The 15,049-nt window shown below is 40.1% G+C and overlaps 1 protein-coding gene across 3 annotated transcripts in view; it reads left to right on the top strand.

Moving 5' to 3' along the window:
* The window catches only part of CUNH2orf76 (chromosome unknown C2orf76 homolog), a 76,518-nt gene that overhangs the window by 46,692 nt on the left and 14,777 nt on the right, over nucleotides 1-15,049 (top strand). For 2 of the 3 annotated variants that reach the window (XM_070423126.1, XM_070423127.1), the window contains 2 exons: nucleotides 10,155-10,205; nucleotides 14,417-14,454. In XM_070423126.1, the coding sequence (XP_070279227.1) occupies nucleotides 10,155-10,205; nucleotides 14,417-14,454 (89 nt within the window). The remainder of the gene's footprint in view (nucleotides 1-10,154; nucleotides 10,206-14,416; nucleotides 14,455-15,049) is intronic. The other variant, XM_070423128.1, reaches the window with a different exon arrangement.

The following is a 15,049-nucleotide window of genomic DNA, read 5'->3' as shown; positions in this document are numbered from 1 at the left end:
ATTCTGAAACTTTCCTGAATTTGTTTATTAGTTCTAACAGTTTTTTGGTGAAGTCTTTAGGGTTTTCTAAAAATAGTTTTACTTATTCCTTACTGCTCTGGATGTCTTTTATTTTTAAAAAAAATATTTTTATTGATTGATTTTTAGAGAGAGAAGAAGGGAGAGGGAGAGAAACATCTCTGTGAGAGTGAAACATTGATTGGTTGCCTCCTGCTTGTCCCCTACCGGGAATCAAACCTGCAACCCGGGCATGTGCCCTGACCAGGAATCAAAATGGCAACCTTTTGGTGCATGGACTGATCCAAATAACTAAGCTAAACCAGCCACAGCACTTTTTATTTCTTTTACTTGCCTAATTGCTGTGTCTAAGACTTCCTATACTGTGTTGAACAAAAGTGGTGAGAATTGGCATCCTTGTCTTGTTTTTGATTTTAGAGAAAAAGCTTTCAGCTTTTTACTGTTGTGTATGATGTTAGCTGTGGTTTTTGACATTTGTGACCCTTATTATTTTGAGATATGTTCCCTCCGTGCCTACTTTGTTGAGAGTTTTTATTTTAAATGGATGTTGAATTTTATCAAATGCTTTTTCTGCCTCTATTGATATGATGTGATTTTTTATCCTTCATTTTGTTAATGGGATGTATCATGTTGATTGATTTACAGATGTTTAACCATCCTTGCATTTCTGAAATAAACCCCACTTGATCATGGTTGTATGATCCTTTTAATATATTGGTAAATTCGTTTTGCTAATATTTTCTTTTAGGTTCTCTCAGCCGACAGAGAAAAGAAATATATCAACCTTTCAACCTGTGTGTCTAGACATACCTATACGTATTTTCATGTTACCCCTTGTATCTATATGTTAAGCATGAGCTCTTACTGATGTTTCCAACTCGAATCCACCCCACATGGGCATTCTAGCTTCCTCCCCTTGCTTATCTGAACTTTCTCATCCTTTTATTGGAGAAATTCATGGATGGCTTTTCTCTGTTGCTAGTGGGAGTAGGTTTCTTGGGGTGCTGCTGGAATAAGCATTTCAGGAGCCCCCCACAGGAGGGTGAGATGTGGTAGAAGCTTTATTTGCATGAAATTATATTCCTCAGTTTCTAAAGTCCCATTTCCCTTAGTCCAGTCCTGGAAGAAGTGCAGCTGGGGATTTAGCAGAGTTAGAAGCAAAGCCAGCGTCCAGAGTGTCTGGGTCCAGTTTAGCGTTACACTAGTTGCAGTCCATTAGTCCATTGTATGTGGGGTATTTATGCCTGTGAGCCATGTGGACGAATGCAGGAGTGTGAGAGTTCGCAAGCCAGGAATGCCAACCAAGACAACAAGAGGGCAAACTCCTTTGTTTAGGAACTTCAGTACCTCAAATGTTCCCAAGCTTGCAGTGGCCACGCCTACTCTGGCCAGTGACCTGTTCCCAAGTGTGACTGACATACAAGTATCTTCCCTATGTCACCCAGACTTTAATGAGCATGTGTCTAAACGGTAGCTTCCTGGCAAAGCTGCTAAATGAATGACATGCCCATAATATTTGGCCTTCCCTTTGCTCCTTTTCAATTAATTATTAACTGGGTTATTATATGGTATTTACTAAAACAGTGAGAAGCCTGGCTCCCATCATCGTCCACCCATTTACTCGATTGTTTAATTCCATGTACATTACAGCAGTGTCAGAGCTGTTTGTCTGTAACCTGTGGGAAGCAACTTGATATTAACTAGGGTACAGTGCTTTTGTGTATTTACTTTGGCCTTAGTCTTACAGAATCTGTTTATTGCCCAAGTTATTTAGGTCGGCATCCTTTCTTCCATTCCCTCCAGTAAGGTTGTTTCATGTATTTGTAATACAGTTAGATTGTTTTGTTACCGTCTTCATTTTTTCCTGGGATCCCCTGACTTACTAAATGTTTTTTCTTTTTACTTTGCATACATTAAGATTCACTCTGTGCTATAAAGTTCTATTTTGACAAGTGAATAATGTCATGTAGCCACTGTTACAATTGTTTCACTGCCCTAAAAATCCCATGTGCTTCACTTACTCATCCTCCCCACCGAGTTCCCGGCAACCACTGATCTTTCTTATCGTCTCTATAGTTTTGCTTTTTTTTCTTTCTTCCAGTATATCATATAATAGGAATCATACAATATGTAGCCTTTTCAGACTGGCTTCTTTTACTTAGAAAAAATGAAGGTTGTCTATGTCTTTTCACAGCAAGTCATGTCGTTTAGTCTCCTTTAATCTGGAATAGTTCCCCACCTTATTTTGACTTTCATTGTATTGATTTTTTTAAAAGAACGATCATGTCAGTTTTATAGAGTGTCCCATAATCTGGATTTGTCTGATGGTTTTCTCATTATTTAATTCAGGTTAAACATTTTCAGCAGAATTATTGTGTAGGTTGCAGGTCAACAAACTATAACCTGTGGTCCAATCACACCTGCCTTCAGTTTTTATAAATAAAATCTATTGGAACACAGCCACACCCACGTGTTCACATGCTGTGGTTCTTCACTGGCAGAGTTGTGTGGTTGTGACTGTATGGCTCAAAGCCCAATGATTCACTAGCCGGCCGTTACAGAAATAGTTTGCTGACCCCTGATCTGTGCGGTTCCTCCTCGTTCAGCACATCAGGACACTGTATATCACTGTGTTCCATTATTGATGAGACAGATGGAAACCACTTGGTTAAGATACTGTCCACCAGATTTCTCTGTTGTAAAAGTATCTTTCAAATCAATAAGTATTGGATGGAGTGGTAAATATGAAGACTATGCGTATCTTGTTTCCAGTGGTTTCAGCACCTATTGATGAATCGTTGGTGTTGCAAAATCGGGATTTTTTTTCTTACTCTTTGATTCCTGGCATTCTTCTGTAAAGAAGCACTTCCCTGATGCCCCTCTTTTTTTAGAAAGAAATGGGTTAGTTTTTCAGTAGCACAGTCATAGCACATTATCATCTTCTCACGAAGGACCTATTCCTTCCAGCGCAGGGTGGAGGGGATGCTCTTCTGTTTATACCACACAATGTACAACAGATGCTTTAGTTTAGATGCTCAATCTGTACATTTAAAACACAAGATATACTGTTTTCTGTTGCTGTGCCTTGTGGGATAAGAGTATAACAACAAAGAGAGTGTACTAAATAATAGTCGTTAGCTCTGGGAAGGCAAAGGTAATGGGATTAGGGAGGGACAGAAAGAAGGTTTTAACTGTGCTCACATCATATTTAACAAAAGAAATAAAGGATCTGAAGCAGTTATGACAATATGTAAACATTTGTTAAACTTGGTTGGTGGGTTCAATGACTTTTTTGTTCTGTTCATCATACCTTTTAATGTTTAGGCTATTTCACAATTAAAGTAAAAAGCATCTTGATAGCCAAGACTGGTTTGGCTCAGTGGATAGAGCGTCGGCCTGCGGACTGAAGGGTCCCAGGTTTGATTCCGGTCGAGGGCATGTACCTTGGTTGCGGGCACATCCCCGGTGGGAGATGTGCAGGAGGCAGCTGATCGATGTTTCTCTCTCATCGATGTTTCTGACTCTCTATCTCTCTCCCTTCCTCTCTGTAAAAGATCAATAAAAATATATTTTAAAAAAAAAAGCATCTTGATACAGCTTAACCTTGGAATATTGCCATAATATCTGATAGAACCCCTTATGAGATTAGAGTTTTAGGACATTGTTCTGATTAACATTAGGTGTTTGGTATTCTTGCACATACAGGTTAGCCATTGAGTTAGTAAATTTATTATTTTTCCTTAACATGTTTGTGCTTTTCTAAAAGTCTTCAAATGTAGGTCCAGCATCTAGTAATAAGTTACAACATATAGTGCTTCTATTTTCAGAGCTTTTACTATAAGGTGAAGAGTTATTTTATTAAACATTGATATTCTAATAATTTTTCAGACTTTACTGATTTTTATATTGATCTGTGTTTCAAGATTTTAAACTCCTTTGTGGCATCCTAATGCCAGCAGTATATTTATTAAGTTGTCTTATTTGTCTAATAATTTTTCTGTAGATGCCCTCTTTTGGAGACCTAAGTGAATGAGTAAAGTTAGTGGTTACCTTCTTGTGAACTTTACAATTGTGAAATATTAAATTGTTTTTTTCCAGAATTATGCAATTCTGAATTCTTCTGTAAAAGTTCATTAATTTTCAAAGTTAAGTTCAAAGGTGGGGAAACAGAATGAAAGAAAACTCAGTGCAAAGTGGAAAGTAGTTTCAGAATATACTAGTAATAGAGATGCCACAGACTTTTGCTTTCATCCAAGATGGAGAAATAGGACTGGACTTATTCTTCTACTTGAAACAACTAAAAAAACTATGCAAGCCAGCCAGTGTTGCTGAGTGGTTGAGCATCAGCCCATGAATCAGGAAGTCATGGTTCCATTCCAGGTCAAGGCACATTCCCAGGTTATGGGCTTGATCCCCAGGGCTGGGGGCATGCAGGAGATAGCCTATCAATGTTTCTCTCTCATTGATGTGTCTATCTCTCCCTTCCTCTCTCTAAAAAAATCAATAAAAAAAATTTTTTTAAAAAAATTAAAACTATGCAAAATGTATGAAATAATGGTTTTCAGAGATTGGACATCAAGTAGCACAAAACTTGTCCCCACAATGGGGGAAATAAACTGGTGACCCCTATGATTACTGCCTGGAGAGAGTGTGTAGGCCACAGCGCGGGGCGGGGAGTCCAGGCAGACCCTGGCAAGTTCCATGAGTTTATGAGTCAGAGCTGGCAGTCTGGAGTGGAGCCCGGAGAAGTCATAGGGCAGAGTCCTGGAATAGAGAGCTGTACAGAGCGTGAGCTCTGAGTATGCTTAGCAGCTTGGATGTAGTGGAGGGCATGAGTCATCAGTTGGATGAAATCAACACAAGTGTGTAAGGAAACTACTAGAAGCCATGCAGAGAACCACATGATGATAACAGAAGGCAACATGCTCAGAGCTCATAAAGGGCTTGGAATAGTTTTGTTTGCACCAGCCAGAGTGGAAAACCAAATACTGGGTGGAGTTTCTAGAAGGGTATTTCTGCAATATAATAGGCAAAAATTAGCACTAGGCTAGATTCTGCTCTGCTCCCACCTAACAAAGCTCAAAAGCAAGACTCAAAAGGATCTGTTGCCAAGTAACTTAACTGTGCTCCAGAACAAAGCTCAGAGTGTTTATAAGAATACAAATATATCCAGCACTCAATAAATGTCCTGCAACAAATCAGCACTTACCAGTCATGTAAAGAGAAAACATGAACCATAATTAGGAGAGAAATAAGTCCATTTGAAACCAATCCAGGAATGTTGCAAATGACAGAATTAGTAGACAAGGACAATTAAGACAGTTTTTAAAATAACTACATTGCAAATAGTTAAGAAGGTAGAGGAAAGATTGAGCATGTTGAAGATGGAAAATACTTTAAAGAAACAACAATCCAGAGATAGAAAATAAAATGTCTAAGATGGATATACACTGGATAGCATTAACATGTAGATAATATGAACAGAAGAAAGATTAGTAAACGTGAAAACTTAGCCACAAAATATCTGAAATAAAGCACAGAGAGAAAAAAGACTGAAAGAAAAATAAATAGAGCCATAGGGAGTATATGGGGCAACTTCAACTTCCAGTAGCCAAATATACATGTAATTGGAGTCCATGAGGAGAGGATCTGGGACAAGGGAACAGAAGACCTATTTGAGGAAATTATGGCTGAAAATTTTACAAATGTGGTGAAAATTATAAACCCACATATCCAGGCAGTTTAACAAATCCTTAAAAAGCTACATCAAAGCATATCATAATCAAATTGCTTATACCTGGTAATAAAGAGAAAATCTGAAAAACGGCCAGAGGAGAGAACCAAGATGGCAGCATAGGTAAACTCCAGTACTTGCCACCTCCCACAGCCACATCAAAATTACAACTAAAATACAGAACGGCATCATTGAGAATCGCCTGAAAGCTGGCTGAATGGAAGTCTTACAACTAGAGAAGTAAAGAAGAAAGCACACTGAGACTGGTAGGAGGGGCGGAGGCACAGAACAGGCTGGTCCAACACCCACTTGTGCCGTTTTTATAATAGGGAGGGATATCTTAGCTGCAGAGGCCTCGTATGAGGATCAAGGGGTCCAAGCCCCATACTGGGGTCCCAGCCCCATACCAGACCCCCAGCCCAGGGTTCCAGAGCTGGGAAGAGAAGTCCCCATAACTTCGGGCTTTAAAAACCAGTGGGAATTGTGGTTGAGTGACAATGAGGCTGCTGGAAACCCAGGCAGTTCCTCTTAAAGAGCCTGCACATGAACTTACATAGACTTGCTCCCTCTGAGCTCCAGTTCTGGGGCAACAGCTTGGGGAGATCCAGGGACATATGGGGAGGAACTGGATTGTTGCATTGGAGCGGTTTTCTCTCAAACAGGGATGCTTGCAGTGGTCATTGTTCTTGTGCGGAGACCTCCGCAGCTGCCGAGCTGACTAGCAGCTATATCTGTGTTTCCATCAGCTTGGCTCACTGTGTTCACTCCACCCTGGTGATTCCCTGAGCTCAGCCCCATCCCATTTGAAGCCCCACCCAAGCTGTTTGCAGTGGCTTTTTCATATGAATGCCCTGTCTTGAGTTAGGCTTTAGACTTTGCTAAAATCTCTCGAACAAGCAGTGGCTGGTGTCAGTGTGACCCATACCTAGCAATAAGAGGTCCAAACAGCTTGGCCTCCCCTGGGCTCTGCTAAGCCCACCACAAGTAGCAGCCATCTGTAGATTGCTTTGTAGCTCCTGCTGGGTGGCCCCAGGCAGTGGCTGACTTTGCACCTCTCAGGAAGCCCCAGAGCCAGTGCACCCGGTGGACAGCTTCAGACCATACCATATTACAACTTTACACATACATGAGCGACACACTCAAGGGGCAGGCTCAATTGTGAAGCAGCACAGCTGTGGAGCAGCACAGCTATGAGGTGGCCCTGGGGAGATGCAGCCCCCATCTGCTCCACCTGCTTCTTTCACTCTGCCCTGCACCATGCAGTGCCAACTTGCTCTTGCCAGTCTACTACACACTGCTTGCTCTGCTCTGCTCCACTGTGGTCTGGTGAGATGTCTTTAGTGTTTCATCTCTGGTGTTTGAGCTCCAGCCAGGGAAATGCAGTCTTTAGTCTTTAGTGGAAGGGAAAAATGCACTTCGGGGCCAGAGGGGAGCTAGTTTACTAGACAGAAATCTGCACCCCTGGCTCCTGATTGGTTCATGCTCATGCAAATGAGGACTCCAAATTCTCACAGTTTGACTAGTTCAAAAGTCACTGCCTTGACTGATCAGAATGGAGCTGCCCTGATTGATTAGTGAAGATGCTCATAGGAGATGCTGTGCAGCTCCAATGGATGGAGACAGCCTCAATCTTATTGGTTGAAATAGGATTCCAGGAACTCCTTTATAAGGGCTGGCTCAGATCGCAGGAACACAGTGCAGGCAGGCATTTCAGTCCAGATTTCTCCCTGAAGTGTGGTTTGCATGAGAGGCCCCTGTTTAGAAATGGCTTCCAGACTCTGCTTTTACATTTGAGACCAGTTAGTCATCAGTAGCCTTCTGGGTAGGTATCTTCTTTCTCAGGGTCCACAGGTGCTTTGCTATCAGATCTCACGGCAACCTTCTGTTTGACCCATTTCACTCACTTATGTCATCTGGCTGCCCCCTGTAAACTTCGTTTGTCTCAGAATCATCTCAGGAAGTTTTTATTTTATATTTAAACATTTATTCTTGGAACCAGCCCGTTGCAAGTCTGCTCTAGTGCTGGGCTGAGCGACGGTTATGTGCAGCAGGTGGGAATCACACTCTTAAGACGTAGCCCTGGCTGTGAACATACCTTTGTTACAGGATTTACACAGGAACGTGGGCTCTCAAGAGTGGGGACTTGTTTTGGTAACTTCTTTTTTAAATATATTTTTAGTGATTTCAGAAGGAGGAAGGGAGAGAGAGAAAAAGAGATAGAAATATCAATGATGAAAATCATTGATTGGCTGCCTCCTGCACACCTCCTACTGGGGATATGCCCTGACTGGGAATCGAGCCCTGATCTCCTGGTTCATAGGTTGAGGCTTATCGCTGGTTGGGCGGTAACTTCTTATTGACCCTGTCCCTGAAATATCTGGTAATAGGTACTTTAAATGCTGTAACATGAATGAATGTGTTTTATTTTAATTTCAGTATGTGTTTGACCTCTAAAACGCATATGTACTTAAAAAACACATTTCCTGCTTTAGCCGGTTTGGCTCAGTGGATTGAGTGTCAGCCTGCGGACTGAAGGGTCCCAGGTTTGATTTGGGTCAAGGGCATGTACCTCAGTTGCAGGCTCCTCCCTGGCCAGGCCCTGGTCAGGGTGTGTACAGAAGGCAACCAATCAATGTGTTTCTCTCACGTCGATATTTCTATCTTTCCCGCTTTGTTTCACTTTCTCTAAAAATCAATGGAAAAATATCCTTGAGTGAGGATTAAAGAATAATAATAAAATAAATAAAGACAAATCGTTAAAAAACAAAACAAAAAACACATTTCCTAATTCAGATGTGTGGGGTTTTAGAGTTTACTTTATTTATTTTTTTTAATACATTTTATTGATTTTTTTACAGAGAGGAAGGGAGAGAGATAGAGAGTTAGAAACATCGATGAGAGAGAAACATCGATCAGCTGCCTCCTGCACATCTCCCACTGGGGATGTGCCCGCAACCCAAGTACATGCCCTTGACCGGAATCGAACCTGGGACCTTTCAGTCCGCAGGCCGACGCTCTATCCACCAAGCCAAACCGGTTTCGGCTGGATTTTTCTTTAATAGGTAACACATTCATGTAGTTTTAAGATCAAAATATAAAAGGCAATAGAGTGAAAGTCTCCTTCCCACTTATTTCTCTATCTGACCAGTACAGCATGCTCCCTCCCATCAAAGTATAAGCAATGCAAACATATATTCTTATTTTTTCTTTTTACTCAAAAGGTGGCTTATTAAAAATAATGTTCAACTTTATGCCTTCTTTGCTGTCAACATATCTTGAAGATCTTATATTAGTAGAGAGCTTCCTACTCCTTTTTTTATTGTTTTACATTTGAAAAATGTTTCATTGTTTGGGCATATTCTAATTTATTTGACAAGTACCCCCAGTGAAGGACTTTTGGATTTTTTTAAGCATTTGCTATTTTAAACAAGCTAAAGTTCCTACATTTATATGTATGTCATTTCACACATATGTATACACACAGGAGTGTGCAAAGTCTATATGATAAATTCTCTAAGTGGAATGGATGCACATGTTATTTTTGATGTATATTAGCAAATTGCCCTCTGTAGGGATTGTAGCATCAGATGTATTAGTTAAAGCTAATATTGATGTTTGTAATACTGTTTTAAAAAGAATATTTGCACTCTTTTTGTTTTCTTTGCTGAGTTACCTAAATTTTGGTAAGAGAATTAAGATTGTTCTAGATCATTGGTTTCCACTATGGGCCAAAGACTCTCAAGGGATTCCCAGATTTATATGCTAAACGAACATCAACTATATAAAAAGATAATGTCATACATGTGAACTCTGTATTTCAAATGTACATAGGTGAGATTGTCCTATAAAATAAAAGCCTAATATTGCTAAGTGTCCAACTTTTCACCAGTCACTATAATGCGCACTGACCACCAGGGGGCAGACGTTCTGGTAGGTTAGCTTGCTGCTGGGGTCGGCAGATTGGGACCTGGTGAGACAGCCGGACATGCCCTGGAGCCCCATGGTCCTTCCCAAGCTCTGATTGTTCCCAATTGGGACTGGGCCAGATGGGCCAGACACACCCTGGAGCCAACCTCCCGTGGTCCCTCCTCGGCCTCTAAAATATTTCTTCTAATTAATTTCCTTTCAATGTGCATGAATCTGTACACTGGCCCTCTAGTGTTTACTAAAATGCCAGTTTATTCAGTAGAGTCACTGAATTCTTGGCTCAGCTAGTAGCAGCTCGGCATCTTATCAGTGGTTCCCTTGTTTCACATGACCTTGGACCTTGCCAGGATGTCAGCTTTGTTTTGTGCGCCATCAGTTTTTTTTTTTTTTAAAGTAGTTTAGACTGGAGGTATGGGAGTACAGAACCAAAAGACTGCATATACTTTTTATAATAAAAATGATCTTTTTCTTATAGATATTCCTTTAAGGACCAGCCTGCCACCACCATTCAGAAATTATAAATATGGTAACCAATTTTTCTTATTCTTTTAAAGCATATATTAATGTATGTCACATTAGTTTTACATTGATATGAATTTAAATTTGGTTTTCAAAAAAGAATTTACTATTTGTAAGTAAAAACCAATATGGACGTTTATTTAGAAATATAGGAATTCTGATAGTGTGTCTTTAAAGTACATGTGATTGTGCAGGGAAGTGGCCTGTTTGCGAGGAATAACATGTTGGCAAGCTGTCTGAAATGAATTTCTTTGCCGGGTAATCAGAAAAGGAGAAATGATTAAAGACTAGGAGTAAAAAGAAGATATTTAAGATTTTAAATGCCAGTAACTTGAGCGTGTTGTGCAGTAATTTTTATGTTGCAATTATTATTATTTAAATGTTTATTGTTGAAAGTATTACATATGTCCCCTTATTTCCCCCATTGACCCCCTCCAGACCACCTCCGTCTCCCCCCGCCCCTGCCCCAGGCCTTCATGTTGCAATTATTGATTTTAAAGTGTAGTAATAGGCAGTAGTAAGCTGGGTTTCACTGTTCGTTATAAAGATGGTACAGTTGGTTATTAAACTGAGACTTCTCTTGAGAATTATGGTGCACCTAATAAATATTTCTGCTAATTGGTATAGACATTTTAAAGTATAAATATTTTATTATCTAGATCATTTTTTTGGAGTAGCTTGTAATTCTGTTCCCATTTGGTAGAGCAACTTCTGACCTAAAATTCTTTGACATCACAGTCTTCCCCCGTGCATATGCATTTTAATATCCAGAGACTAATTGTGAGGTCATTGGGGGTAGTCAGGCAGAAGCTGAAGGCACTGAGTGGAAAGCACTTTGATTTATTGGACTTGAAGAATCTGCATACTAAATACTGAGTAAGAGAAAGGAATAAAAGGTATGATTCGGTAAATATGAAACTTCTCAGTTCTGGCCTTCATGGCTTTCAAAACACGATGCCTTGAAATAGCACCTGAAGCTTGAATCAGTCTTCAGACGCCATTTCCGCAGAAAAACTATACATGGCTCCCCTCTTCTGCATGGTTTGTATCTATATTCAGACTTGTGTTTCGTGTAAGTTATTTTGAGAGATAAGTTTTAGATAATGAAGGTCACAATATCTGGCTGCCAGTCATCATGGTAGGTATGTACCTTTTACATGATTTTACCTTATTGACATCTTTTTGTCCTAGTATTCCTGCACTATTCAGAGGAATTGGCAGGAAAAGTGAATATGCTTATCTGAGAAATGAGAGAAGTACTAGGGCTTAGATAGACTTCAAGTGATTCTGTCTGAGTTTGGCTCCTCAACAATCTGCTGCTTTGTGTTCAACAAGGAAGGCCGAAGTGTTACTTTCTCACCAGTCACTGTCCAGTGCTGCTACGTGCCCTGGGAACAGAACTCTTTGGGTGTTAGGGAGTGGAAAGGGCACAGAGGCGAATTTCAGTTTTGTTAGTTGCTGTCTCCATGCCCTGGGACAAAGGCCTGGTTCTCTCGGCCAGGCCAGGGCACGGACAGTCTGAGGTTCCTCAGAGCCCTTCATGCATTTATAAATGTACTAGAGGCCCAGTGCACGGATTTGTGCATGGGTGGGGTCCTTCCTATGCCCTCTCACAATCCGGGACCCCTCAGGGGATGTAGCGGTGCCGAAGTGGCAGGCGGCCAGGGAGGAGCTCCAGCTGGGAGCCGGGTGCAGCTCTGCTGCTGCTCATCCCGCCCCGCTGCTCCTGCCGCTCCCTCCCCCACCAACCCCCTCCCACACCCCGCCCCCCCCCCCCCGCCCCCCGTAGCACTGCCACGGAGGTGGGAGAGGCTCCCACTGCTGCAGCTGTGATCACCAGCTGTGGGCCCAGTTTCTGGCTGAGCGGCGCTCCCGCTGTGGGAGCGCACTGACCACCAGGGGGCAGCTCCTGTGTTGAGCATCTGCTCCCTGGTGGCCAGTGCACATCATAGCGACCGGTTGACAGGTCGTTCCGGTTGTTCGGTCGTAAAAGTTGATTAGGCTTTTATATATATAGATTCCTCTCATTTAATTGGTATCTACATGTATTATTTATTTACCTTGACCAGACTGTGTTCCTACAGCACAGGGCATGTTGTCTTATTTTTAAATCCTTGTTGCCCAGGCACATCCATTGTGCATTGCGGGGCTGCTGATCCTATTTGTTTTATATGGCTGCATGAGATTAAACAGTGCACATGCAAACACGTTAAATACTCCACAAATATAAACATTTTTATTTTTATGAGGTTACGTTCCTCAAGGAATTTGCATTAAGGAAACAATACCCACAGATGTTGCTTCTGAAGTTTTTTTTTTAAAGAAGTAAAAACAAGTAAAAGATCATTGAGCAAAGGAAGGGACATTAATACACCTTTTGCTAGCTCGTCATTCTCTTTTCTATCTCTTTCAAGTCTTACCAATTTCTGTTGGAGAGAAATATCTGGTGAAAATTTCCATTCAGAACATTTATTTTCTGCTAAAAAAAAGTGGCCTTTTTATTGTGTGTTGCAGGACTTATTAGAACAAAGATATTTCTAATTTAGTGGCTCATTACAAAATATACAGAACATGATTAATATTTGGTAAGGTCAGACTCCAGTTTTGCAGGTTGATTGTAACAGACGTTAAGCAAGGTCCTTTTACTAAGCAACAACTACAAACCAGTATTGGGTTCTCTAACTTGTCTCTAGTAATAAACTGATAGCTATCTATTTTGAGAAAAGGAGTATAGAAGGTAACTCAATAATAGATGATCCAAAAGCCACATTTGTTTATTTTCTTTTGTACCCTTGTGAGCTAATTTTTAGCAGTTGTGGCATATTTACATTTCTAATGTTCATATTTTACTTAGATTAGATTTCTTTTTATTTCTTAACAATACATAGGATTAGGCTGACTTTGCATTAAGAATTGCAATAGATAATTGAAACTTGACTACTTAAAATAATGGATAATTCAGAGTGGTAGTTCTTAACTGAATAGGTACTCCTATATTGTTAGAACATAGTTAAATCGGGGTTTGTTTATTTATTTGTCAGATATATTTTTATTAATTTCAGAGATGAAGAGAGAGAGAGAGAGAGAGAGAGAGAGAGAGAAACATTAATGATGAAAGAATCATTGTTTGACTGCCTCCTTCATGCCCCACACTAGGGATCAAGCACGTGCATCCCGGGCATGTGCCATGACCGGGAATTGAACCATGACCTCCTGGTTCATAGGTCAATGCTCAACCACTGAGCCACGCCAGCCGGGCTCAGAATCTGTTTTTTTTTTTAAATAGATCCTGTTATTTCATTTCATTGTTGGGATTCCTCATTGAGTCAAACAGTGTGATGGATAGAAATGAATTTCAGTTTAAGATTAAGAGTTTATTCAGGTATAATAATACATACATGTAATCATAAGACATTAATTAAATGCTTAAGTAAAACTGAGTGAAAATTGTAAAATATCTTAATTTGAACATGTGGAATGCTGTCTATTATATGATTAAGAGCTGATTGTTGGCAGTCAGACTTTTACCCAATGTGGAGAAATTACTTATTGGAAAAGTACAGGGTAGCCTCACTTTAGGATGAACAGAAGAAGGAGCGAAGGAGGGACTGGATAAAGCAGGGTGGATGTGGAAGCCTGTGCAGTGGTTGAAAACCAGGCGGCAGGTATCAGTACTACCTGTGCGTGAGCAGCGTGTTCACGTTTCCAGTGATCTTCGATGTTATTTGAGTTCTTGGCGCGGTAATGACTTGTCACTGTGATCATTTTACCTCCTGTCACTGGATCTATTCTGAGTGATTAGTGAATATTTTGGAACTATTTTTGATAATGTCTATCTTAATTTAAGACAACTTTTTTATACTATTTGCTAATCTTAGCATTTGGCAACTTCAAAGACCAGGATAAAGTGATACGGTTCACTTGTCTTCTGTTCTGAGGGACATGTGCTGAGTTGACTTCAGGTTATGACACACACACCGCTGTGTGTGTCAAAGACCAAGGCTTTAAAATGTCTTTGTACAGTAATCTTTAATTTTAATGATACGCAAAAGTAATTTTTCTTTTACTGCATAGTAGATTTTTAAGAGAACATGGTCCATAAAGTAAGGACTTAAATATTTTAATGTCATAGCCACCTTCCCCTCATCTCTCTTTAATAATTAGAAGTGAAGTTTTAGAATAATCTTTGTAAAAAAGATAATTTGCTTTTTTTTTCAGATAAATTGAAGATTATTCATCAAGCACATAAATCAAAGGTACAGTATCTGGTACATAGCAAGTAATCACTGTTGGTTGACTTAGTGAATAAATGAATGAAGACATGAACTTCTAAAATATTTTCATCATAATAGTGTTTTTTATTTTGTAAAAACCCTTACTACAGCTTTACTCTTCCATTAAAGAAAAAAAAATCTAAGTCATATGCCTGTTCATAGTAGATCCTTTAAAATGTGTTAATTTTTTTTGTCTTGGCCAGTTTGGCTCAGTGGATAGTGTCGGCCTATGGACTGAAGGGTCCCGGGTTCGATTCTGGTTAAAAGCACGTACCTCAGTTGCAGGCTCTATCCCCAGCCCTGGTCAGGGTGTGTGTGAGAGGCAAACCGGTCAGTGTGTCTCTCTCTCATCGATGTTTCTCTCTCTCTGTCTCTTCCCCTCCCTTCTACTCTCTTTAAAAAATCAATGGAAAAATATCATCGGGTAAGGATTAACAAAAATTTTAAAAAATTAAATGCGTTATTTTTTTTTAAAAAAGGATACATGTTGTATCTCAAGCAAATATTTAACAGAAAATAAGCATAAAACTCTGTAAATTTGGGTTACATATAAAGGAAGCCACTTATTATCTGGCAA

Source organism: Myotis yumanensis, unplaced genomic scaffold, assembly GCF_028538775.1.
Source record: "Myotis yumanensis isolate MYYU_CA2020_CCGP unplaced genomic scaffold, mMyoYum1.0.hap1 SCAF_8, whole genome shotgun sequence".
NCBI lineage: Eukaryota > Metazoa > Chordata > Mammalia > Chiroptera > Vespertilionidae > Myotis > Myotis yumanensis.
Note: the sequence above shows the minus strand (reverse complement) of the source record. Positions and strands in the feature narration are given on the sequence as shown.